Raw genomic sequence first — 25,440 nt, 5'->3', positions numbered from 1 at the left:
GGGAAAAAAAAGAGATAGAGGGGGCGGGGCCAAGCTCTGCCCCGCCCCCGCGGCGCGAGCGCTGTTCCCGCCCGACGGCGGTTTGTACGGGACAAAAAACTATGCGCGGGATTCGACTGGGACCGTTCGCGCCCCTTTTTGGCCTGAGGCGATGAAGAGAGAGCGGGCGGAGGGGCCCTTCTAAGCCCCGCCCCTCGCTCGTTTGGCTCTTCTCGCCCTCCCCCGCCCCCCCTCAGGTTCCCTCTTTAAATCCGTCGCCGGCGCATGCGCGGCGGAGTCCGCCGCGATGGAGGAGCTCCTGGGGCCGGTGGCGCTTCGCTTCTCCCGCCTGCCCATGTTCCCTTTCTTCGACCTGGCGCATTACGCGGCCTCCGTCCTGTCGCTGAAGGAGCAGCCGGGTGAGTGAGGGGGAAGGCGGGCGGGCGGGCAGCGGGGATGGCGGCGCCGGAGGAGCGAGCCCGCCCTCGCGTCTGGCCGTGCCTCTTGGGCATGTGCAGAGTGCCTTCCCTTCGCACTTGTGGACGAGCGCGGCTAGGTGCGAGGCGAGGGCTCGCTCAGCTCCACGCCGCCTTTCTCTTTCCATGGTTCATTTTGCATACCATAAATCCACGCATATTTTACATGAACTAAACTATTCCATTATTACGTCCATCAAAACTTGTTACTTTTGCCTGCTGCGTAGCTGCCTAGAGTGGCTGGGGAAACCCAGCCACATGGGTGAGGGATAAATAATTAAAAAAAATTATTATTATTAATTTATGAAATTTGAATCCATAGGATTTGGTGACAGACGCATGCATGGTTCGTTTGACGGCTTTGACAGGTAGCCGGATTAGGTAAATTCATGGAGGATATAAGTCTTATCATTGTATCCTGGAGAACTGCATCCAGTTCTGGGCACCACAGTTTAATAAGGGATGTTATGCAGAGGAAGGCAACTAAAGACATAGGAGCCGACTCCTAGGGGCAAAGGAGTCTTCAGTCCCCACATAAAATATTTGAGTTAATGGGCATTGCCATTCAAATGGTGTATGTTTGCAACACCATGAGATCAATTATGTGGGGTGGGGCTTACCTGGCTCACCCAATATTTCAATATTGGCACCCCTGGACCAAGATGATAGAGGGTCTGGAAACCAAGCCTTATGAGGAACGGTTCAGGTAGCTGGGCATGTTTAGCCTGGTAAAAAGGAGACATGATAGCCACCTCCAGATAGCTAAAGGGCTGTCACATGGAGGATAGTGTGGGCTTGTATTCTCCAGCTCTGGAGGGTAGGACCGGAACCAATAGATTTAAGTGACAAGGAAGAAGATTCCGACTAAATATTAGGAAGAACTTTCTGACAGTAAGAGTTGTTCGACAGTGGAATAGTCTCCCTTGGAAGTTGATGGACTTTCCTTCATTTGAGGTTTTTAAGCAGAGGTTGGTTTGGCCATCTGTCTTGGATGCTTTAGCTTCCAGCACTATAGGGGGTTGGGCTAGATGACCCTTGGGTCCCTTCCAGCTCTACAGTTCTATGATTCTGCCAGTGACCGTTAGCTGTGTTTGCTGTATGGAAGTCCATACTCAAAGCTAATACACAACAATGGCTGTTTCTGAAGAGCAACTGTTGCCTTCATCTCCTGCCTGTGTGCTTCCCATAGACGTCTGGTTGGTCACTGTGAGAAAGAGGATGCTGGACCTGATAGGCCTTTGGTGTGACCCAGCAGGACTTTTGTTCTAACTGGAAGTAACAACAGTGCCTCTGATCATGTGCAGAGTTACTTTTTCCCCTTGCACCAAGGGTGGGGAACCTGTGACCCTCCAGGTGTTGGAAGTTGGGGCTCCCAGCTTCCATCATCTGCAACTGTTGGTCATACCGGCTGCGGCTGGTGGGAGTTGTAGTCAAAGACCTAGAGGGCACCAGTTTGAGGAATGGTACCCTGCACTTTGAGACCAAAATCAGCTCATGTATCAAGAACAGCTGTTGCCAGAGGTTAAATTTGTAGCTAGGTTCAGACTGTCCTAAAAGCTTTTATTTATTTAGCATCAGCAGGTTCCCAGGGTGGCTTACAAAAGTTAAAAATAAAACCAATGGGAACAAGAACATTGAAATACCACAATTTAAAAGCAGCTGGCAGAATTAAAGCAAATGCCAAGCTGCACACACACAAAAAAACATTCAGGGTTTTTTAAAAGGCTGGCAAAAGCGTGTTGCTGAAATGACACAAATACGACTGGCTTAGTGCTTTGGCATAAAAGCAGTATGCAGAGTGGATTTGGAGTGTGTATGGAGAGATTTGACTAACATCACATATCAATGAATGGATTCAAGTGATGACTCTTATTTTGTTATGCTGTGCTTTCTTTAATGGAATTCCAGGTAGCACTTGTTGGGTGTCTGGTAATCTGTTCAGGTACTGACCAGTCCAGACCTGCTTGGCTTCAGCCAGGTTGTTGATGCATCATGTGGCTTTAGGGTCTGAACTGCTTCAGGGCACAAGTTGTGAAACTCTGTAGTGCAAGGATGGGGAATCTGTAGCTCTCCAGGTGCTGGGCTACAACTCCCACCATTTCTGGTTGGGGCTGATGGGAACTGGAGTCCCACAAGAGCTGGAAGCCTGCAGGTTCTCCAGCCATGCACTGTAGAGTCTCACGATGTCTGCCATGGACCATTTCAGAACCTTTAAGAGTGTTTGAAATCTCTCTTCAGAAATTAAAAACTGGGTCTATACTGGGGATAGCTGAGCATGTCACACACACCCCAGTCTTCTCCTTGGCCCATAGCCCTCACGATTATATACAATCATGGTTGTGTACTTGTATACAAAAATATCCCTTTCCACGACACTCTGTTCACCATGGTCTTGACTCTCAACAAGTACTATTGAGGCACCTCAGCCTCAAACAGGTGTGTTTAGGCAGACAAAAGGAAGTACTATGTGACTTTGCTTTGGTAGTGTTGAAAATGCACCTCATTTGCCTGCATTTTGCAGGAGTGGAACTGCTATAGGCAAATTCTGAATGGGGGAAACAGTGAAAGCGATATGCTTCTATGGTATAGGCACACTTACGTGCGGCTTCTCTGCTCAGAATCCTTCAGCTGCTTTCTCTCATTTTGAAGAAGACAGAGCTGTGTGCTGACATGAAGTTGGCCCCTTAGCAACCTTATCTTCACCACTTGGCCGGAGCACACACTGCATGCCTTCATGGTGTCTCATCATTAGTGGGGTAAACCCAACTGACAAGACCATGTTCAGATTGATGATACAAAACACTAAATTTAGTTCATCATTCTACCCACAATATAGCTATAAATGGCAACTTTAAATGGTAAGCCATTGAATTAGCATAACATTATAGTAACAACATGCCCATGCTATAATCATTAACTTGAATTTTTGGACCCACAAATAATGTGCAGTGTTCCTTTCCTCCAAAGAAAAACAAATTGATTCCTTTGACTCCAGGGACGTATTTGCAGCACAGTCTTACACTGGCTTTTACACGTTGCGGCTTCCTCATAGAATCCTGGGAATCAAAGCTGGAGTGTAAGGCTGGGAATCAAAGCTGGAGTGTAGCTCCAGAGTTCAGAGAGACCTGGGAATGGTGCTAATGACACCCCCCCCAAAACAACAACAACAACAACAACACACACACCAGGTCATGGCCCAGTCCTGATTGTGGTGAAAATGGCATAGTGGCTGTTGCACCACCGCTGCTTTGGTGGCAGTGCTGCTCTCCACCATGTGCCTGGACATGCTGCAGTGATGAATGGTGGTGGTGCTTTTGAATGGGAGCCAAGCTCAGTTCTCATCCATGGTGAACATCTGCCATCTTAAGTTACTCCAATGCAATGCTTGGCTCATAGATCTAGTTGGGCAAGGCTGGTATAAAGAAGGGACGTACCATAAGAGGAGGGATGCGGGTGGCGCTGTGTGTTAAACCACAGAGCCTAGGACTTGCCGATCAGAAGGTCGGCGGTTTGAATCCCCTCGACGGGGTGAGCTCCCATTACTTGGTCCCTGCTCCTGCCAACCTAGCAGTTCAAAAGCTCATCAAAGTGCAAGTAGATAAATAGGTACCGCTCCAGCGGGAAGATAAGCGGTGTTTGCGTGCGCTGCTCTGGTTCGCCAGAAGCGGCTTAGTCATGCTGGCCACATGACCCAGAAGCTGTATGCTGGCTCCCTCGGCCAATAAAGCGAGATGAGCGCCGCAACCCCAGAGTCGGCCACGACTGGACCTAACGGTCAGGGGTTTCTTTACCTTTACTTACCATAAGAGGCATAGGGGGCCAGGGAGGAACACCAAAAGCTGAAGGGGACTGGAGACTCAGGCCAGCTCGGCAAGACCTCCCAGCTGAAAGTGGCAGACCAGAGGACCAGATGCAGAAGGAGCTGGAAGCACAGGTGGTGGTGGTGCTCGCTTGACCCCTTTGGAACAGGATTGCCTATGGCTTAATGATGCAGCAGCATCACGACCATGAAGTGAGCATAGGAGTAGCAGGGAGAAGTTATCATTGCTTGCACCTGTATAATTTTGGACATTAAGGCATCATTCTGGAAGTCTGAGTTTCCTGGTCTCTCTGGGAAGGTGAAGTCTTCACTTGTTGCTGTTCTTGCTTGGAGAGAAAACCTGCAACTAATCCACTAGCCCCTGTTCCTCTGAATCTGGAGCATCTTTCTGATATATATAAAAACATCTTTCTCAATGCCAGATTTTATTTTATTTTTTGGGGGTAGTGGAAATTAGACTTAAGGAATATGTGCCTGTCTTCTGACCTCACAAATCCTTGTAAATATATACTTGTGAATAGGGCATTTGGACTTAATATCTTGTGCTCCAGACTTGTAATTAGGTAAATCTGATAGTTCATCCAGATAATTATCTCCCTTGTCAAGCACAATTAAGCTTAATTAACTGCAGCTTTAATGCTAGAAGGAATATTGATGGCTTCTCAGCACTAATATTCATTGTGACATGTAGTGCAGATATTAAAGCATGACAATTTATATTTGGATATTGCTGATACAAACTATGTTTAATTTGGCTTAACAAAAGTAATTCCAAAGAATTAAGTTGCATGTGCACCTACTAACTGGATCCTCATTTTTTGGTATGAATTAAAGGCAGTTTAAAGGAAAGGTAATTAGTGGCTACATCTAATTACTTGTGGATTACTGAAAGCAAATCACTTGATCATTTCTGTTTTCTCCCATTAAAATTGGCTTTTCTACATAATCGCAGTTTCTTAACTTGCCTGCTTTCTTGTGCTCATACTATTGTAAAGAAAGCAAGTTTTTTAAAAAAATTGAAATAGAATTGCATTTGCAGTAGTAGAATGTTTTGTAGAGAGTTGGAGCTGGGTTGGTCCTTTTGAATGAAGCCTTGCACCTGTTCTGGTGCTATGATGGTTGCATTCAGTGCTGTTATTACTTGGACCATTGTAAACCATCTTCTTTTTTGACATTCACGAAGTAGCTGATTGTTGAGGGGTCTGTATGCTTTGCACAGTATTTCATCATGCTCGATAAGTACATATTGAATAGTTACAGGTAGGTAGCCGTGTTGGTCTGCCGTAGTCAAAACAAAATAAAACAATTCTTTAATATAAAAGAAGTGTGCATGCACACGAAAGCTCATACCAATAACAAACTTAGTTGATCTCTAAGATGCTACTGGAAGGATTTTTTTTTTATTTTACATATTGAATGTGGACCAATCTTGGAACAACCTTGCAAACAAAGTTCATAACAGCAAAGACCCCCTGCACCGGCCATTTGTGGCCTAAAAGAAGGCAGGGGGTGGAAAACCTTTTTTGCCTTGTGGCCTGGAGTTGGTCCTTGCCGCAAACAAATCAAACAAAAGTCTTCCTATAAGGTTGGCTTAGAACCCAACAGAGGGCCAGTTAAGGAGAAATCTTAAATGACATCAATGGGGTTGACAATGTGATTTTAAGTATGTTTACTCAGAAGTAAGCTCTATGTTCAGTGGGATTTGCTCTCTTAAAGTGTTCTTGGGATTTTGACCATAGACAGTTTATTCTGTATGCTTTAGCTCTGGGTGGGCAATGAGTTTATTGGCTTGGATCCAAAGGTGAATGGTCAGGCCCTTTTGCTTTTGCAAGGCATCCCCAACCAAATTCTTCTCATTTCCTTATCCTGCCCCAGAGACCCCTGTGCTCCAACTCTTGTTCTTTCAAAGAGTCACTTGATCCTTAGGGTCATCTTTAGGAAGTTTTCAGGGTGTTATATCAGGAAAGACACAATGACGGGTCACACTCGTGATGCCATTTCAAATACTTTGGGCAGCACCCAACTTTATTCACTTTATTCAGTAATAAGAAACACACTGAACTAAATAAAAGTCCATTTATTTCAATGGGTTTGCTCAGAGTACGGCTAACGTTGGAGTTCACGCTTTATATACTGTTTTCATAAATAATGCTTAAACCCATTTTGGTATTTCTTGGGCGTGTGAAGCAAATTAATGAATTACATTGATAGGAACAGTGGTCCCCAAACTTGCACCCCACTGGATGACCTGAAAATTATTGAGGGTGGTGGTTGGTGCTGACCTGTGATCAGGTTTTTGCTCTTTCTGTAGGTGAGACGTTTGAACTACTTATACTTTGTCTTTTCTACTGTTCCAGGAGCAGTTGACGTATCATACCGCAGCCCAATTGCATGCTGGTTTAGCGCAATGCTTTACTGTTTTGGTGGCTCCATCTTATCTTCTCTGATGCTTGCAGAACCTCCAGTTGGATTTCTTGCCAACACCACAAATGTCTTACTTGCCTCGTCAGTCTGGTAAGCAGCTTTTACGATGAAGGATGCTGCCTAAAACTTAAATCTGTGCTCAAAGTCATGGAATGCAGCTTCAGAGTTTTAGAGCTGCCATCCGAGTCAAAGAATCTAGGTCAGTTGATTGTGTGAGTTTTAATAGATTAAATCTGCATAGTTTTGCATATGAATGAATAAATAAAAATATTCAGGGCCCAAGAGAATTGGGTGTCTGCAATTGGGTGGTTTTAAAATATGCTTTTTGATACAAGTTGTTGTCTGGGCACCTCGTTGAAAAAGGTTTTTATTCAGTTTAATCAATTAGTTAACACAGTGTTGCACCTGTAATTAGAAACTATTCAAATGCTAAAAATTGGGTGTTTATATAGACGTGCATAAAAAGAGCAATTGGTGCACTTGACACAATATGTACATATAGTTATTTTGGTTCATGGTGTAGCTTGGGGAAGGTGAATAATCTGCAGGTTTTCCTATATAGTGTGCTGTTCACAGTCCTGTGAAGTCAGGAACCCTCTTCTCTTGTGTGTCTCCCTGCCCCCATGCTGTTTTACATGGTTTTTATTTTTAACCAAAGAGCACTGGGTGTATGTTAGATTGACTAAAATAAAACGCTGCACTAAAGAAAAAAGAAAAACTTTTAAAGGCAATAATACATCCTGTCTCAATTGTGGGGTTAGACCTGTTACTTCAGAACACTGGCAGGTACGTCTGTCTTTCAAGTGGAAATGGGGCTTGCCCTGCTCAGAGTAAAAGTGAGCAGTTACTGTTTTCATGTTCATTTTCAATGCTGTCATTGACGCCTTTCTCACAAAGGCTGCAGTCTTAGTTACTTACCTGAAACTCGGCTTCTAGTAAGTATAGGTCAGATTGGGCTGCTTACCTTGGTAAATGGAAGTCAGTCATTCAGTTTACCGCATTAAGATTTGCATTTTTGTGCGTATTAGAGCCACCTTTCCTCCAAGGAGCTCAAGGTGACATATATGGTTCTCCTCCTACCCCTTTTATCCTCGCAACAACCCTGTGAAGTAGGTTCAGCTGGGGAATTGACCCCTGGTCTTCCAAGTCCTAGTCCAGTACTCTGAACACTACACTTCTAGTCTTCCAGAACATTGGAGTTAGGAGAAAGGCAGAAAATTGGTACGTGCAAACTAGTAATTACTGTGAGCTAGATTTGTCCTCCATGTGAATTTCCAACTAGCTGTGAGGCCCAGTAATAGGACTTAGCAGTGTTCATAACTGGCACAGAACAGTATCTTTTTATGCGTGCATAAAGTACATGTTGTTCCTTTTCGTACTTTTGCCTAATTAGTGAAGCTCATTAACAGTTTTGAGTTGGGGTTGAATTTATGAATCTTAGCCCTTCTTTAGCTGCTGTGACACTAGCTTTGGAATGGATGCAACTCTCTTCCACTGTCTCTTAACCCACATTTGGGTGGGGTGGGGTGAATGCTTGTGAGGTCTTTTTTTTCTTTTTTGGTTGGGAGTTTTTCCTTCACACTAGTAGTTTCTCAGTTTAAGCAGTACTAACATCATCTTATTAGAAGTTCATCGGTATGAGAATGTGCTTTGATTTAGGTCGCCATTAATCAGAATAATTGGGTCTCCTGGCCTGAAAAACAAAGCATGCATTTTCTGGCTCTGACCCTAACTTTTATTCCGTAAACAGAACAGAGTTGGTGTTCATGGAATGGCCTTTTGCTTCACTCTGCAGCCTGCTGCACCCTGCCGCCCCCAAACCCCTGTCCCTATAAGTTGGGGGGTCCTGTTGACGCATCAGGTAGTTGGGTGACAATGTAACCCCTCCTCAGGATTCAAGTCCATGTGTTTACCGTCGTCCTATACTCGTCCTAGAATCCAAAAATCTCATTATGAGATGCCGTTCTAAGCCGTGTCCATTGCTTGGCATAGGAAGAAGCTATACGGAGGTATAGTCGAAGCTGCTATTCAATAACCACAGACTTAAACGATGCCTTATTAAAATTAACTGATTGATTGATAAAACACTCCAGTTATTCAGGCAAATTAAGGCCAAGGAAAAAATAACTTCATTGCCTTGTTTCTTGCTATCACACTTAAAGGATGCCACCATCCTTAATAGGATAGCTTGAATGTATATTCATTCACCATCATCTCTACTTTAAGGTGCATCTATTAGGATAAGAAGCAGTTTTCCTAAAGCATTTAGGGAAGGTGAGTCCCCCCCCCCCCAGCAAAAAAAACCCAGCCCGCCTTGCTGGTGTATTTGGGATGTACAACATACTGATTTTGTGCTATATACATCATGAGGAACTCCTGTTTTTTCTTACATATAGATTGTGCCCATGCAGAAAAACAGTGGGGTTTTGTGGCTCCCCAGCAGTTGTTTCTGGGGCCCCATCAGGACCCCAAGCTGAGTGCTAGCCACCTCTGCTGCAAGGGATTCTTTATGACCTTGGTTAATGACACTGCTATCATTATTAAAAGTAAGCATGGCAAATGCACTATCAGGGTCCTGTTTTCTGCAGTTGAATCTTTTAATATATCTGAGAAGTAGGTGTTTAAACCTTTCCCCTCTCATCCTCTGAAAATGTTTCACAAGGAATTGGATTGGAGAAGGTGCAGCCCCTTGATGTGTGAAGTGGTGTGTGGATGCTTCCATCAAAACAGAAGGAAAGTTCTGAAGATTGCTGTCAGATGCATCACAGAACAAACCCAAGAACCCAAGTGACAAGTGTGAAATGCTTTGTTTTCACTCAAGCCTTGTTTACATTTACATGTTGAAGTATGAGCCCTATTGACTTCAGCAGCTGACCATTTAGGAATGTTGTTATTGCATATAAAAAATACAGCCGACTTTAGAATTGTGTAGAGTGCTGCCTCCGTATTGCATAAAATCTGAAATGAAACTTTCCCCCTTCACTGGGAGAAAAAAATTCCATCAGTAAGAGAGTGGCAAATTAAATTTTGTGAATATATAGTTCTGGCAAGACTTACGGCAGCGATAAGAGGACAATCAGATAAAAAACTGATAGAAGAGTGGGATTGTGTAAAGGAGTACATGAAAAAACATTGTTCTGGCATAAACATATTGATATGCAATGAATGAAGTTTACAGGGTAAAGACAAGGAGAAGTTGGGTATAAAAGGTATAAAGGCAAAATATTATTGATAACACAACAATTAAAAGAGAAAGAAGGAAGTCATACACAGGTGGAGGGAAGTCAAGATTTGTGTACTTTTGTTTGGTTTTTTTGTATTTCAGGTTGATATCTTTTTTCGTTTGCTGTTTCTCTTATTTTTTTATTTTACTTTGACGTTGTCTATTCTGTTTCGTGTTTTCTGTTATTGTAACTATCAATAAAAAATAAAAATAAAAGAAAATTTTTCCCTTCTCTGAACAAGCCAAGCTAATAGAGATTCTGTTATGGCTGTCAACTAGTGACATCTACTGGCACCTATTGGAAACATCTCTCGCATTCTACAAGAGCCAGTCTTATTTATTATAAATGCCTGATTTGAATACTATATACTATTTCCCCCTTTGACTAGGACATAATGAGGAATCTGCTGTTCTTCCTATACAGCAGAGACAATTATGCACATGCATTGCTATGACTTTGCATGAAAGGAATGTGCCTCTAGAGTTGTGAAGGCCCAGAAGAAAACTGGAAAAACAAAAGCTGGCTGTTCCCCTCCAATTCTTCTTCTTGTGTCCCCTCTCCCTTGAAAAATAAATGGGATTTCACAGGTGTACGGTAATGAGCAAATATTGTGTAATACCACTTCTCTAATGAGATCAAAATCACCACTGAGCAGTCTCCTAATTTATTATAGATCCCTGGCCAGCGACTAGTTTTACAGGCAAAATTGAGAGAGGGTGGAGAGCGGCGGTTCAGACTACCCTGTGTGGTTCGCCAGACTGTGCTGTCAAACAGACCCACAGAGAAACAACTTTTTCCACCTGCTCCTGTCAGAGTTAAACACTCAGATACAGTGGCGTAGCGTGGGGGGGTGCAGGGGGGGCCGGCTGCACCGGGCGCAACATCTGGGGGTTAGGGTTAGGGGGCGCAAATCCACGGGTTAGGGGGCGCAAATTACTTGCCTTGCCCCGGGTGCTGACAACCCACGCTACGCCACTGCTCAGATATGTGAGCCTAGGTGCCAAATGGCTCCTTAAATGTCAAGTTGCCGTTTTTCAATACAACTTTTTGCTTCCTGAAATCCATTCTGATTGTGCAGATAAAATATAATGGACAAAATTCTGCAGGATGTGTTGCTTGTGTGTAGAAACGGGCAAGATCCAAGGATCTTCAGGCAGGTGGTGGAGACATCAGGCGGCAGGCATCCTGGCACCCGGGCATCTTCACCTGGTTGCAAATGGCCAATAGTCAGGTGCAAGGTGCAGAATTTCAAACGCGGGCTCCTATTGCTCCTGGGTGGGCAGCTGGATCCACTGGTGTTTCCTAGGAGGTCAGGTCTGGCATTGCAAATTCCTGTTGAAGACTTTTGCACTAGGGTGCTAGGGAAAGATCTGATTCATAAGCAAAGATAATTTCACCTGTCTGGGGAAAAAAATGATTAGGAGGAAGCGAGTAAAATGCTGCCCACCAGGCCTTTATTTATAATTGTTCAACCTTTGTGCTGGGGTGGAACAGTGAGGGAATATATATCTTTCAATAAGTGAATGGGAGGGAAAGATTGTTCAGAGCTAGACAAAATGCTCATGTAATTGTCCCTGCTCCTATAGGTATATGGAGAGAGTTACTCATGCAATTGCAGCATTGGTGAATGCATGTTTCGGGCTCCTAGCCTATTTTCCCCAAATTTGGGGGCTTTAGGAAAATGCTGCATTTGTACATTAGAAGTGTAATATTAAGGGGATACGTGTGGACTAGACACAATGGATGTGACTTATTTTTAATGCTATATACTTCTTTAAAATGCCAGATCTTGATATACCACAAAGAATGAGGTGTTGGTTTTTTTGGTTTTTTTAAAGGAATTGTGTGTGTTTGTTTTTAACCAAAGAGCAGGGAAGGAGCCACGTGCCCACAATTTCAGCAGCACGCTGCATGTTCACATTTAAACCATAGTTTAGTTTAACTATGGTTTAAAGTGACTGATAGCCATAATACTACAGCGATGACTTCTTAACATCTAGCTTTTTTAAAAAAGGCCTTTATCAGTTTGTTTCATTTTGTCAGCATGCTTCCATTGCAAACATTGCGAAGTAGCTAAGGTTCAAACTTTTTCCCCAATTCTTTAGGTATCTTGTATTTTATTGTCCGCGTGATCTAGCCTACCGCTGTTTCTGTTTTCTACCTATACGACTGCTGCTTGCAGGGATGAAGGAAGTGACTAGAACGTGGAAAATAACTGGCGGGATTGCACATGCACATCAGCACTACAAAAATGTCTGGTTAATCATGATAGTAGTTGGCTGGGCCAGAGGTAATGTATAAAAAATAATATATATATATTAAAAAACATTTCAAATTTTAAGGGGGAATCTCAAGGACAGTGGTTGCTAATCTTTTGAGGGGGCCATGGGCTGCACTGACACATAGTGAACCCTCTGTAAAATAAATCAGTATGGCCAATTATTATTATTTTAAAGGACACTGGGGTGGCTCACAAAAATCATGGGCATTTCGGGTGACATTTTGGGGGGCACAAAAATAGGTGTGCACGGACTGTACATGGCTTGTGTGGATTAGGCACCACTGTTCTATGAAATGGTATTGCATCCGGGGCCACTCTTAGAAGAAAAACCAATTTAAATCCATCCTGTTAATGTGTTCTTCTCCCTCCCTCCCACCCACCACTGCCACCCCCTTCGTGGCTGCTTCTTAGAGCCATGAAGCCCAATCCTGCTCAAGTTTAGTTCCATCCTCCAGAGGAAAAGAACTTGTGTCTAAGGTTTCAGCCTTCGTCACATGTTGCTGTTTATGTGGCCTCTGAATAAAATGTCCCTAGTTTAGCTTTCAGTTTTACTGGCAAATGCTGTTCTTGGATGAGAGCCGCTTATAGGTTCTCTCATTTTATTACGGAATTCCACCTCTGCCAGGTATAACACTAGCAGGGGCATTTATATTTCTACGTCAGCTCTGACAGGTTTGTTTAAAGCTCAAATTATAAGGCAGCAATCCATAGGTAGGAGATCGGGAGGTCAGCACGGTGGACGTGGGGGCAGGGGAGTGTTTTTGTGCTTTTTCATCCTTTTTTAAAAAATGTAAACATTGGAAATGGTGGAAAGGGAATATACTACAGTAGCTCCAGTTTGGTTTAGTTACATATAACTAAACTGCTAGCTTTCACATCCTCTTCCATATGTGTGCTGCAAAAGACTCTTTTGGTGAGAGCTGACAAGTGATGGGTGTTTCAAAAAAGGTTCAAGAGTTGCAGTCATGGTGTTTAAAAACAGAACACTGGTTTGTCCCTCCTCTGCCAGGTCCCAGTAGGCTAGTCAAATGTTTTTTGTAGACTAATAACTTTTGTGAGACTTTTATAGGGCTGGACTACTACTTCCATGAGTTTGGTGTCTTTCTTCTGGAGTAGTCACAGGGAAGAGTGGAAGTCATTCTATGAGCCCTTAATGGGTGCATAATCTCTGTGTTGCTATTGCTTTGTAAGCAAGAAGAGATTTTGTGCTTAACTTCAGTAAGATATAGGAATCTCTCTCTCTTGAAGCTTTTTTTTTACTAAATGGACAATCACAAATTCTAAGCTCCAGCATACCAGGCGATGTTGGCTGCTGCCTCCATTATTATTATTATTAATTATTACTAAGCTTTGACAAAATTTAAGATCCTTGTTGAATTAATTCCCCCCCTGAAATATTAGGTGCTTGCCCCTGACAATAGGATGCTTTCAAATGAGTCTCAAATTGAGGACCCAATTTCAAAAATTGTGAAGTAGGTCATTCCATTTGTGCCTATAACTTGAGGGCCATATCCTGCTCCTTTTAGAAAGGGACGTGAGCAGCTTTGCAGTTGTCGTGACTGGAAGCAGAATTGAGTGTCGTCAGATCTTCTGGAACCAATTTTATGCATGTAATAATTTCTTGTTGAATTGCAGGAGCTGGGGGCAGCCTAATATCTAACTTTGAGCAGTTAGTGAGAGGTGTGTGGAAGCCAGAAACTAATGAACTGCTGAAGATGTCCTAGTAAGTCAATGAAAAGCACGTAACAATTGGCACAGTCCTGGGAATGTTCTTTCTTTGTATTGAAAGTAGCACTGTATGAGTAGCTCTTCAGTAACATGACTCTTCTATAATAAATTGGTGCGCTTCAAACTTTCTGCCTGGAGGGAGAACTGTCCGTGCCAGTTTGCTGCTGAGGAACCCCAAAATATCTGCTACCAAACTGTCACATGTTGTAGTATTGGTTTCTAGAAAACCTATTAGTTTTGCTCTATATGAATTGGGTAAAAAGATAAAGGTAAAGGATCCCTGACAGTTAAGTCCAGTCGCAAACGACTCTGGGGTTGCGGCGCTTATCTTGCTTTACTGGCTGAGGGAACCGATATTTGTCCGCAGACAGTTTTTCCGGGTCATGTGGCCAGCATGACTAAACCACTTTTGGCAAAACCAGGGCAGAGCACGGAAACGCTGTTTACCTTCCCGCCAGAGTGGTACCTATTTATCTACTTGGACTTTGACGTGCTTTCGAGCTACTAGGTTGGCAGGAGCTGGGACCGAACAACGGGAGCTAACCCCGTTGCGGGGATTCAAACCACCGACCTTCCAATCAGCAAGCCGTGGGCTCAGTGGTTTAGACCACAGTGCCATCTGCATCCCTGGGTAGGACTGGGCAAATACAGAGCGCTAGAGTGCTCTGTATTCTTGTGGTTTATCACATGGGAAAGTGAGCAAAGCAGTGCACATATAACCACATAAAGATGATGAAGAGTGTATGGCTGCAAGCCACAGCTCCTCAGAAGTAAGTACTATTGACTTCATATGGAGTTCATCTTAAATTACCTGTCTGCACTACTGCCCACAGGGAAGGGGAGCTGAGGAACAAGGCAGCAGAGAGCTTCATTGAAGAGCCCTATGGGGCCTCTCAAGTAAAGACGCTGGCAGTGACTTCCGCTGGGGATCACCGTGGCTGTTGACTTGTCCTGCGACCTGCTGGGTTTTATGCCCCATTCCTCTTATCATTTAAAATGAAGCTGCTAAAAGCACTCATTCAGAGTTTGACGACACCCAGCTAGGTCATATGATCATAGAATTGTAGAGCTGGAAGGGACCACAAGGGTTATTTTGTCCCATCCCCTGCAGTGCAGGAATTTTTTTCCCCCAACCCATGACCCTAAGATTAAGAATCTCATGCTCTACTGACTGAGCTATCCCAGACTTCTTTCCCCTTCTTCCATTCCCAGCGAGGTGATGAAACCCTTGAACGGTTGCCTGGAAGAGGTGATGGGTTGCATGCTGGCTAATAAATAGAAGCTCAGCCTATTCTCTCTCCCTCTCTCTCTCTCTCTCTCTCCCTCCCCCCCCCCCCCCCGTTTATGGTTTCATATCCTGCTTAGTAAACTGAGATTGACAGCTCTTCCATATACATGCCTACTTGGGGCATAAAGTCAATATAACTTATTCCTTGGCGAGGAAGTATAGAATTGCAGCCTTAAACCACAGTTTCTGAATTCAGATGTACCTGGAAAACCAGGCTTATAACAAACCACGATTGAAACGCTAAAGCTGCCATCTTGAGTGCAGGATTGGACAACAGCATGGGTCTAACTCTCATTCTGTGCTTTGAAAACCAAGATAGATGAAGCAAATATAGCTTCATCGGAAGTGGTCCTTACCAAACTGTAAGAGTATAGTGCAGGGTTTCCCAAACTTAGCTGTTTTTGGACTCTAATTCCCATCATCCCTAGCTAGCAGGACCAGTGGTCAGGCATGATGGGTATTGTAGTCCAAAAACAGCTGGAGATCCCAATTTGGGAAACTCTGGTCTAGTGTTAGGCAGATCAAGTGGGATATAAATCAAAAATAGTCTTTCTTTGACTTTCATTGGCAAGTGTGTTGGCAACAGGAGTCTGGGGAATAGCTACAGTTGCAGTCCAAATTATTCAGCTCCTATTGCAAATCAGGTTTATTATCAAACTTTACAGACATTCAACTGTTCGCAATGCAGGGGGTTGAATAATAGTGAGACTGGAGAAGCGAGCATAAGTTACAATTTCAGCTGAATTGGGGGAACTACTCGAAGCATCCGTTTGTGTTCAGCTATTTCAATTGCTTTTGTTTGATTTGCGCGTTGCAAACAGCTGAAAGTCTGTAAATTTTTATTATAAACCTGATTTGCAAATGGGGGTGGTGGTGGTTTCGATTGCAACTGTAAATCCTTTTCCTGTCCCACCTACTGATGCAAAGGATTACCGGGTTTGTGGGAATAGGGCAGGCAAACTGAACCTTAACAGCAGGGATAACCTCGTGTGATTTGTTAGATAAGGGAAATACTATCAGCCACTCATCTGGTTGAAAAATAAAAGTTAAAACTCTGCTCTTAAGGACTAAACTCTGCCGAGAGCTAAACCTGTTTACCACCCCAATCCTGACACTGACACTGACACTGTACATCACGGGTAGGGAACCTGTGACCCTTGTTGGACTTCAGTCTCCCACCAGCATCACTCAGCGTGGCTAGCGATCAGTGATGATGGGAATAGTAGCTGTAGACCACCCAGATTTGCGCATTCCTTATCCCTAGTCTTGCGCAGGAGGGAAATCTTGTCAGGGGTCCTTGCAATGTGTGCCACCAGCCCTGCCTTTTGCTGAACGCATCCCCAAAGCACCCTGCCAGTCATAGTGATGGGCGCTTCACCAGTGTCTTGACAAAACGTCAGCTTCAAAGCAGTAACTGAAATTAATCGGGAACGAAAAGTTCAGGTTTTGTGGGGATGCGAGAGCCTGCTCAAGAAGGCGAGCCGCATTAGTATGCTGTTCAGAGTGTGCCTCTGGCGCACGGGGGAATACTGCTTGAGTTACAGCTTTCAGCTCAGGTTTGCAGAAGCTAAATTGGGAATGTTAAATCACTCCCAATTTAACTTCTGCCATGGGAAGTACAAAAAGAGCTGGAGCAGGCTGTCAGGCCCCAGCTGCTCCTCCAGAGGGGGAAACGAACTCATGGTGGGCATTTTAAAGCCCCCTTGCCCTTCCTCTCTGACTTCCTGGCAGGGTTTCCTTTGCGGAAGTGGTTATTTTGAAAAGACTGCTGCCACTACTAGTGTGATAAAAGCAGCAGGAGTGCCAAAGCACTTAGGCATCCTGCTTCCAGCCACTATCCTAGGTAATAAAGAATGACAGGAGAGAAACACAGCAACGCAAGCAGAGCTGTTGCCAAAAGTCGGCGTTGTCTTTTCTCCCCCTTGACTCACCCGCTTAGCTTTGTGTGTGTGTGTTTGTGGTATGAGCTGCCTTTTGTTGTTGTTGGGCGTGTGTAGGTGACCTAAATCCTTCAGCTGTGAAGAGAAATGCAATTTTTGTCATTTTAACATGCCGCAGATGTATTTTTTCCTCTCTTAAAGCTATATGCTGGTCAATGCAAGGCAGAGCATTGCATGTTTTTAAGAGAGGAAACTTGAAGCTCATGAAAGGAGAAATGTTTCTCAGGAGCTCCTCTTGCGACAATATCACTGAGTTGAGAACTTCAGGATTTTAAAACGGGCTGTACATGGATTGATATTTTCTATTACTGCACAGTGCAATTTAGTTCTGGATTATACATTGCTCCTAAAGAGAATTTAGGAACTCCTAAGGTACCAGCTGCTGCCCACCTAGCAGTTCAAAACCACGTCAAGTGCAAGTAGATAAATAAGTACTGCTCTGGTGGGAAGGTAAATGGCGTTTCTGTGCGCTGCTCTGGTTCACCAGAAGCAGCTTAGTCATACTGGCCACATGACCCGGAAGCTGTCTGCGGACAAACTCCTGCTCCCTTGGCCTTTAGAGAAAGATCAGTGCGCAACCCCAGAATCGTCTGCGACTGGACCTAATGGTCAGGGGTACCTTTATCTTTAAGGTTCCTAAGGTGGGGAACTTGTTTTTCAGCCAGAGTGTGGCATTCCTTCATGTGAAACCTCCCCGGCGGACTGCCTGCAAATGCTGAGCAGGGGCAGAGGCAAATGTGGCTAGACTAGAGCAACAGATGTGCCTCTTTTGTATGTTTCGGCAACCCAAAAGTCAGAGGTTTTGGCACACATCTCCCACTCCATCCAGGCGAGCAAGAGGCAGTGCCAAAGTTCAGAGACAAATTCCAGCTAGGCAAAGCACTTGAGGACATGGAGGATAGGCAGTGCAGGGTGTGTCCTGGAAAGAAGAGGCCAGGGAGACCGTAGAAAGGACTAGATAAGATGGGTCGGGGGGATTTCTGTCTCACACCCCGGCCGCGCAGAGCATGTGTGCGGCTCTTGCTGGCTTTTCCCCGAGGAGGGAGAAGGGCAGCCCGTCAGTCCCTTCTCTCACCTCGCGGAAAAGCCCCCATGAGCTGCACACATGCTCCACACGGCTCTTTAAAGGGAGCGCTGAGCAGAGCCTCCCACCTGCATTTGCTCCATAAGACGCACACACATTTCCCCTTACTTTTTAGGAGGGAAAAAATGCGCCTTATGGAGCGAAAAATACAGTAGCCCCTTTTATGTTCTGCAGAGGACAGGAGCTTTGTTCTTTTACAATCTCCAGCCATCAATTCACTGGTTGACTTGGGCAAGCTTTTATTCAGTAAGTTTGTCAACATGGCATGCCTGTCTGCAATGTTGCCATGCTACTTTACAGAGATGGTGTAAGGATTAGCGGGACGAATGTTTGTGAAGTGTTTTGAGCAAAGCGCTCTTATAAAATGTCAAGTGGAAGTAGTAGTAAAGATTTGAGAAAGACAGGTGCATCGCGGTAGAAAAGAGAGGAATTCTCATTTCTGTTGTATAAAATCCAGATCTATTTCTTAGCAAGACTAGCAATGTGTTGTTGCAGCGCTTTCAACCCGATTATGGATTTTTTGGCTGGTTAATCATTTGCCCTTTTTCTGCTCAACAAGTCTCATTGAGCTGTGTTACATGTTAAATAAACCTGTGGGTGGAATCCAGCATTGCATTATCTGCTTATAAAGACCTTTGAATTCTGGGTCTTGGGATTCTTATCAAGTGCTTTCTCCCATATGAAGCTCTCTGAGGCTTAAGAGGTGTTTTCAAGCCCTGTTTTCAAATTCTTGCATGCTTTCAAGTCAGGCTTTCATAAAAAGCTGAAGCTGCCTTTCTGTTACAGCTCCAGAGGTTTGGATCACCTGCCTGCAGTCTATTATAGAAACCAGGAAGCTTAGTTGGGTCAGAATTGAATGTACACTTCCAGAGTTAATGATAAATACATGCTACTGGTAAATAAGCCACCATAGCCATTAGAGGGCCATGGTAATTCATGTTCCGGGCTTTTTCGACTCTTCTACCCATGTACAGTACTATCTGAAACCAAAGAGCCACATTGGTTGCCCGATGTGAAATTATTTTCAACTTTCCTATCCCACTAAGACAACTAGGTTTTGTTGTCTTTGGGGGAGTTTGCCTTTATTTTTCTGCTGCTTGGTTTTCCAGTTTTCATTTTAATTGTTATGTTTGATTTTACATACATTACTTGATGAGAGGGATAGAAACCACACCAGTAATGTATATATACTACCTAAACAGGTGATTATAAAAAAGTTACTGAGTTAAAAAGTTAAAACAATGACTTAATAAAGGGAGTCACATGTTCTGAGAAGGGGTGGTCATCTTTAATATTTTCCTTTTGTTCTTTGTTCACCAAAGCCAAATGAGCTTTGGAGATTGACCACCCGTGCCCCTAACTTCCAGCCGGTCAATTGACGTTCCTCTTCGCCTGCCAGCTTGCTAAAGCTTCAGCTGTTTCGTTTACTGATTAGAAGTTTTGCAGCCCTATTGGAGAACCCAAGTGCCTCTGGGCCGCTGATGGTGGGAGATCTTGACAAATTAATGAAAACTAACAGCAGTGTTGAGAGATTTACAAACTCTTCTTTGAGGGTGGAGAGGGGAATTGAGAAATGATGCCTGACATGTTTTGTGTCTTTCCCCCCCAGCCCTGTGAAAATAAGCTTGATAGGGGCCGTACTCTTCACAATGCAGCACATCTCTTTTCTTCCAGTAGCAAAGCCCAATCTCATGCTGTATTACACCTCCTTCTTGGTAATCACAAAGGTAAGAATTTTGGGGCTTCTTGGTGCTTGATGTTGTGCTGACATGAGTCACTTACAGGCACTCTAAATAAACTTGTGCATGTTTTTGTACTGATGGTTCCAGTAATGCATCTAATGCTTCATATATTAGATTTGTTTTATAATTACATAAAATCGGCACCCTGATCTTAGTCTTCTTTTTTAAAAAAGTTCATTCCTGCACCAACTCTTCTTTCTCCAATAACTAGAAGTTTGAATACCAAATTGTGTGGTAGCAGTTAAAACAGGGGTGGTGAACTACTGGCCTGTGAGTCTGGTCCAGCTTCCCCAATGCTTGTTGTGACCTCAAGAACCCACAATTTTTGTCAGCGGCAGTGGCGAAAGGCAGCATGTGATGAATGAATGTAGGAACTACCTTCAGGAAAGAGAGAGAGAAAGCGCTACTGTGAACCAAAGAGGCAGTATCAGCAAAACTGCCAGGACAGATCCAAACAGGAAGGAGCTTTCTGATCTGCTATGGTGTTTCCTGGGTACTCGGGAAACTTTGGAGCAGATCAGAGTGCTCTTTCTGTATCCAGCGTGGTCTGATCCGCTCCGGTTCCTCTTCTCCCAGCAGTTCACTTACTTTCCCTTCCTAGAAAGCAGTTCTCGGATTGAGAGCTGCACTAGCACCAAGAAGACTGTTGGAGCACTGCTTTCCTTCCTAGCTATCTTTGGTACTGGCAGTATTGAGTCCCATGTGGAGGGATTGCAGCAGGGCACCTCGCAGTAGGAGGGAGGGGGGGGGAGGCAGTAAATCAGGAGGGGGGGGGAGCAAACAGGACTGCAATTTGTGGAGGTCCTGGCACACGGTGCTTGCATTGTGGTCTGTGTGGGGTGGCCACATCCACTTTTGCCTTGGCCACGCCCTTTGATGGATGACCAAGAGGAAACGTGTCCCTTGGGCTGTAGAAGGACAACCGTCCCCTCCTGTTTAAAGCATTTTTTTGGGGGGGGGGAATCATTGGTGAAAATTTTGGATGGTGGCGGTAACTAATTAGTCGTACCTTGGTTGCCAAACACTCTTGGAACTCGTACATTTTGGCTCCCAAACGATCGCAAACCGGAAGTGAGTGTTCCAGTTTTTGATTTTCGGAAGCCAAACGTCCGGCACAGCTTCCGCGGAAGCCGTTTCTTGGTTTTCGAACAGTTCTGGAAGTCGAATGGAGTCCCGGAACACATTCTGTTCGAGAACCAAGGTACGACTATAATCTGCACCTGTCTTCTAGAAAGGCCAGAAGAACAGAAAGGAGGCCTCTAGGAATGTTTGGGGGAACTTCCCTTTTGAAAACCCGATGAGATACTTACTTAATTTCAAGGACCAGTTCACATGACTACTGCTACCCTCTGCCAACCCTGACTGTGGTTTCTCATGTTGAGGAACAGTGCAGTGCTCATATCCTGTCGAGGTGTGCTATTTACTAGCCATCTTAGGATTCCAGTGGCAAGGTCTACTGAGGATTCACTTAAGCTCACGATATTTAGAAATATGCTAGTTTTTCCTATGCCTTCAAAAGCTGCTCTTGGGGGTTACAGGACCCCCAGGTAGATTTTGGAAGCACGCAGGAGGCTGGAAGAGGGAGAAGAGAACCTGAAAGTCGCACCACGCAAGCGGGTAGGCATCCCTTAGATGCCACCCTGGGGTTGTATTATTTATCACTCTGCATTTGTTTGCTTGCTTTTAACTAATGCAAACTACCTTGAGCCTGCCAGGTAAAGCAGCAATTTTAAACTTGCAAATGGTCACATTAATTGTTCTGTGTACAGAAGATACCTGCTTAGTTTTAGTTCCATAGAATTGTAGAGTTGGAAGGGACCCCAAGAGGCATCTAGACCAACCCCCCTGCAATTCAGGAATATGCAGGTTGCCCATATGGGGATTGAACCCATGACCTTAGGTCTGTGAAATCGATAGGAACTTTGCCTTCGCTTCAGCCACGTCAGAATTGCATGCTAGGTGATTCTGAGAGAGAGAGAGAGTATTTACTAGTGAAGATATGAATTGAATTACAGTATTAATGTCAGTTTTAAAAAGTATAACTGTGCAATTTTGAGAAGTAGTGTTTGCTTGCATGATCTAGCGAGAAATATGTATTGTGTTTGATACTCTTCCCTTTAACTTGGGTCCTGGTTTGTATCTAAAAATGGGAAAATTATTGGGGAATTAGATTAATTCTTATTTATGGGTCATGACATCGTGATGTAACGTGTATAAATGCAAGGAATAGCACATCAGATAGCCCATAACCATTCCTTCTAATTGCGAGCTTGGGTGATCACATGATGGTCTGTTTGGAAGGAAAACAGGACCGCCCAAAAGTAAGCGAGTGGTTTCTACCTGGGTATTCCCTAGGTATGCAGAAGTACGCACACCTGTAAATCTTGTTGGAGAGCTGATGCCCCTTGCTGTACTTCTTGTTTCAGGTAATCATGATGCTGACGGATAATGCTTTCACTCCCTTGGCTCCGTTTGAGAAGGTGCTAGTTGGCCTCCTCTTTGGTCTTCACCCGCCTTGCCCTGAAGCTTGTAACAGCGAGGCCAAAGTCCCTTACAATGGCGCCTCCTCAGACTACGACCGCACGGCAGCTGGAGAGACGAGCGACAGTGTTAAGAGAAGACAGGCCAAGAAAACAGAATAAAAAGCTTAGAATGTGATGTGGGGTGGCCAAACGTGGCTTCTTTGTACATGCCTATAAAAACACGCCATGTTTTTCTTTTTCCTAATAATGTGAAAGGACAATTGTGTATAAGGAAATTCACGTAGCAAATGGCTTCCAGAAGCATAGTGCAAAGTTTCCTGTGCAAACCCCCATTTCAGTGAAGCTCGCTCAGGCTACATTGCCCACGCACTTTCTGCACTATTGACAACTACTACTGCAACTGCCACATGGCTCTATGTAGCCTCTAAAAATGTATTTTTTTTTTGTAAGCTAGAATTCATACTTGGACAAGATGCATCATGTTGGGTTTCTTTCTATCTAATGTGACTTGATAAAAGAAGAGATTATATTGTGATTTTACTTGTATGAAGAATTTTTATTGTGGTCTTAAAATAGTTTTTCTACTTCAGAAAACAAAATACTAACTTTTAAAAAGCTTGATGAAATATTTTCTGGCACCAGTGAAATGTGATTGTCAGAAATGACTATTTATGTTGATTATAACTTATTCGGGAGATGATCCAGCAGACCTGAGCACCTTGAAATCTGATGGGTGAGCTTTAAGCATGAGCATTTAGGACTTGAAAGTTCTTGATTTTTTGGCTGAATTGTGTCCTGGTGTTTTCATTCTTTAATACCGGGGGTTAGTCTCCCAATATTTTAATACATGATTTTAATCTAGTTGAGAAATGTGAACATATTTGTGAAAATGTAATATATTCAGTGACTGAAAGAAGCAGTGATCAAATTTAAACCAGTTTAATATTCTAACGATTTTATATATATAACAGTGCTTGAGGGCCAATTTTGTAAGTTTTCACACTTGGCTTGAGTCACAAGCAATCTTGTAGCTTTTTTCACAAAATTTCCATACAGGGTTTTCAAATCTTTGTACGTTTACTCACTGGAACCACTTAGATATTAAATTATTTGTAAGCATGAGCTTCCTTCTTCCTTGATGGGTTTATGAGACAAAGAAACTCAAGTGCTGTGGATTTTCGTTTTGGATTTTTCAAACAATTCCACTTAATCAGTCAGAGACTCAGTGTGGTAAGAACAGACCCCTCTTCAGTACACATACACTCTTTTATTTATTGAAACAGATATTGTATACTAGACAGGTTTTCCCTATATAATTTGGTATATCAGCCTATCTAATGCTAGCTAGCTGTAGACACAAACATGCACATTGAACCACGATTCAGATGTTTGCCTGGTACCAAAACACCTGTGTGGTGTTGCCAATCACCTGGCAGGAAATAAAAATAGAAAGGGGCCAACTTCCGGGAGGTCTCCATCCTTTTCCCCAAATCACCTGCCCGGCCAGAATACATGGTTTATGGTCTGTATTTGCTGTCAGAAGCTGTATCGCCCTGTTGTAGGATTTAACCTCTACTGGATGATAGCCAACTAGGGGCAAATCCACAATATACCTTTAAAGCATATTCAGCGGACATTTAAAACACTTTTCCCAAAGGCTCATGGGAACTGTAGTTCCCCCCAATAGAGCTACCATTTCCAGCATCCTTAACAAACTACGGTTCCCGGGATTCTTTGGGGGAAGCCATGTGCTTTACATGTGTATTGGATGTGCTATAAAGTTATCATGTGGATCTGCCTCAGATCATAGAGTAGGCCTACATAAATCAATGGACTTCAGTAACTTTAGGGAAATATTTCATGACATAAACATAGGATTTTACAAGTAACTTTACATTGAAAAATAAATTCAGGAAGGGTTTTTTAAAAGGTTTAATTTCCCCGCCCTTTAAAAATCTAAAGCTAAATTTCTCTCTTAAAGTGGTTTTGTTCTGGGAGAGTGTAATTCATTGCCATATAAAGAACGGGTACTGTTGTCTCAAGTGCCCATCTACCATTATACTGAAATTCATTAGGGGGTAGGGCAGCTGAAAAGTACTTGAGACAAACACCAGCAGGCAAGTGCGCTTCCAACCTTTTTGTGCCAGTAAAATCTCTGAAATGTTTTGTATTACTGGGCTGAGCAAGTCCCTCTTTGCTACTAGATCTTTGTGGTGCTGTTGACGATGACGACGACCTCACGCTAGTAATTTCACTGTAGTTCTTTTACACAAACGAATGTGAAAATGTATTTGAAATTACTGTTAAGATATTTACAGTTGTTAGCCAGAAAATGGTCTGCTTTGTATTTGGGTGCAGTGTGCATTTTCAATCCCTGCTATTAAAACGAAATGGAAAAGGAAACCGTTTGTCTCAGCGCCTTTAGCAGTGTGATGGGCAAATATTGAGCCGCGCAAATATGTTTTCTTGCTCCATGGGGCGTGTTCCTGTCATTAATGTACTTAAAATTGGTCTTTAAAATTGCCTTGTGACGTGATTCTGCTAGTCCTGGCTATGAGGTCTGGGGTGGTCCAGGCCATGACGTTTGCCGCCCCGGGAAGGTGGGATATAAATCGAATGAAGAATAACATAAATAGTGTGATTGAATCCGTTCCGTTCTCTGATGAATGCATTCAACCCTGAGGGAATGGTAGAAATGCCACTGCTACCGTTCCACACACAATTAAGCTTTTTTAAAAAAGAAAACTGGGTCTGGTTATGGGTCATAACATCTGTTTGAGGGGATTTCTAAATATTGAGATTTTAAGCATAGCCCCCTCCTAGTCAAAAGCATTGTAGGAGTAGTCTAATAACAGAGGTCAAACAGACTCCAGGTGCACTTGACTTCCCCTTTAATGTCAGAATATGTGTCGTATTACAAAACAGTAAATTTCATGTTACCTGGAGTCTGCAAGACCTCCATTGAGAATTC

At 43.6% G+C, this 25,440-nt stretch overlaps 1 protein-coding gene and 1 long non-coding RNA gene across 3 annotated transcripts; both read left to right on the top strand.

Moving 5' to 3' along the window:
* Window positions 1-24,872, top strand: TMEM38B (transmembrane protein 38B). Of its 2 annotated transcripts, XM_082205186.1 has the most exons (6): window positions 10-398; window positions 6,633-6,789; window positions 12,029-12,213; window positions 13,840-13,927; window positions 19,854-19,971; window positions 22,413-24,872. In XM_082205186.1, the coding sequence occupies exons 1-6, from the start codon at window positions 287-289 to the stop codon at window positions 22,626-22,628; spliced, it is 876 nt and encodes a 291-aa protein (XP_082061312.1). In that variant the 5' UTR covers window positions 10-286; the 3' UTR covers window positions 22,629-24,872. The 2 variants fall into 2 exon arrangements, with proteins under 2 accessions (XP_082061313.1, XP_082061312.1); XM_082205187.1 differs by lacking the exon at window positions 6,633-6,789 and having other exon boundaries at window positions 1-398.
* Window positions 10,908-11,327, top strand: LOC309522202. Its single transcript, XR_014214974.1, has 2 exons — window positions 10,908-11,198; window positions 11,230-11,327. It is a non-coding gene; the product is annotated as an uncharacterized lncRNA (long non-coding RNA).
* Window positions 24,873-25,440: the final 568 nt, after the last annotated feature.

The sequence above is a fragment of the Podarcis vaucheri genome (genome assembly GCF_965113315.1).
Source record: "Podarcis vaucheri genome assembly, chromosome: 17".
In the NCBI taxonomy this organism is placed as follows: domain Eukaryota; kingdom Metazoa; phylum Chordata; class Lepidosauria; order Squamata; family Lacertidae; genus Podarcis; species Podarcis vaucheri.
Note: the sequence above shows the minus strand (reverse complement) of the source record. Positions and strands in the feature narration are given on the sequence as shown.

Excerpts from the sequence above, each read along its gene's own strand:
- TMEM38B (XM_082205186.1), top strand. The coding sequence starts at position 287 with ATGGAGGAGCTCCTGGGGCCGGTGGCGCTTCGCTTCTCCCGCCTGCCC. Across the intron at positions 12,214-13,839 it reads AGTAGTTGGCTGGGCCAGAG|GAGCTGGGGGCAGCCTAATA; the intron begins GTAATGTATAAA and ends GTTGAATTGCAG. Across the intron at positions 13,928-19,853 it reads GAACTGCTGAAGATGTCCTA|CCCTGTGAAAATAAGCTTGA; the intron begins GTAAGTCAATGA and ends TTTCCCCCCCAG.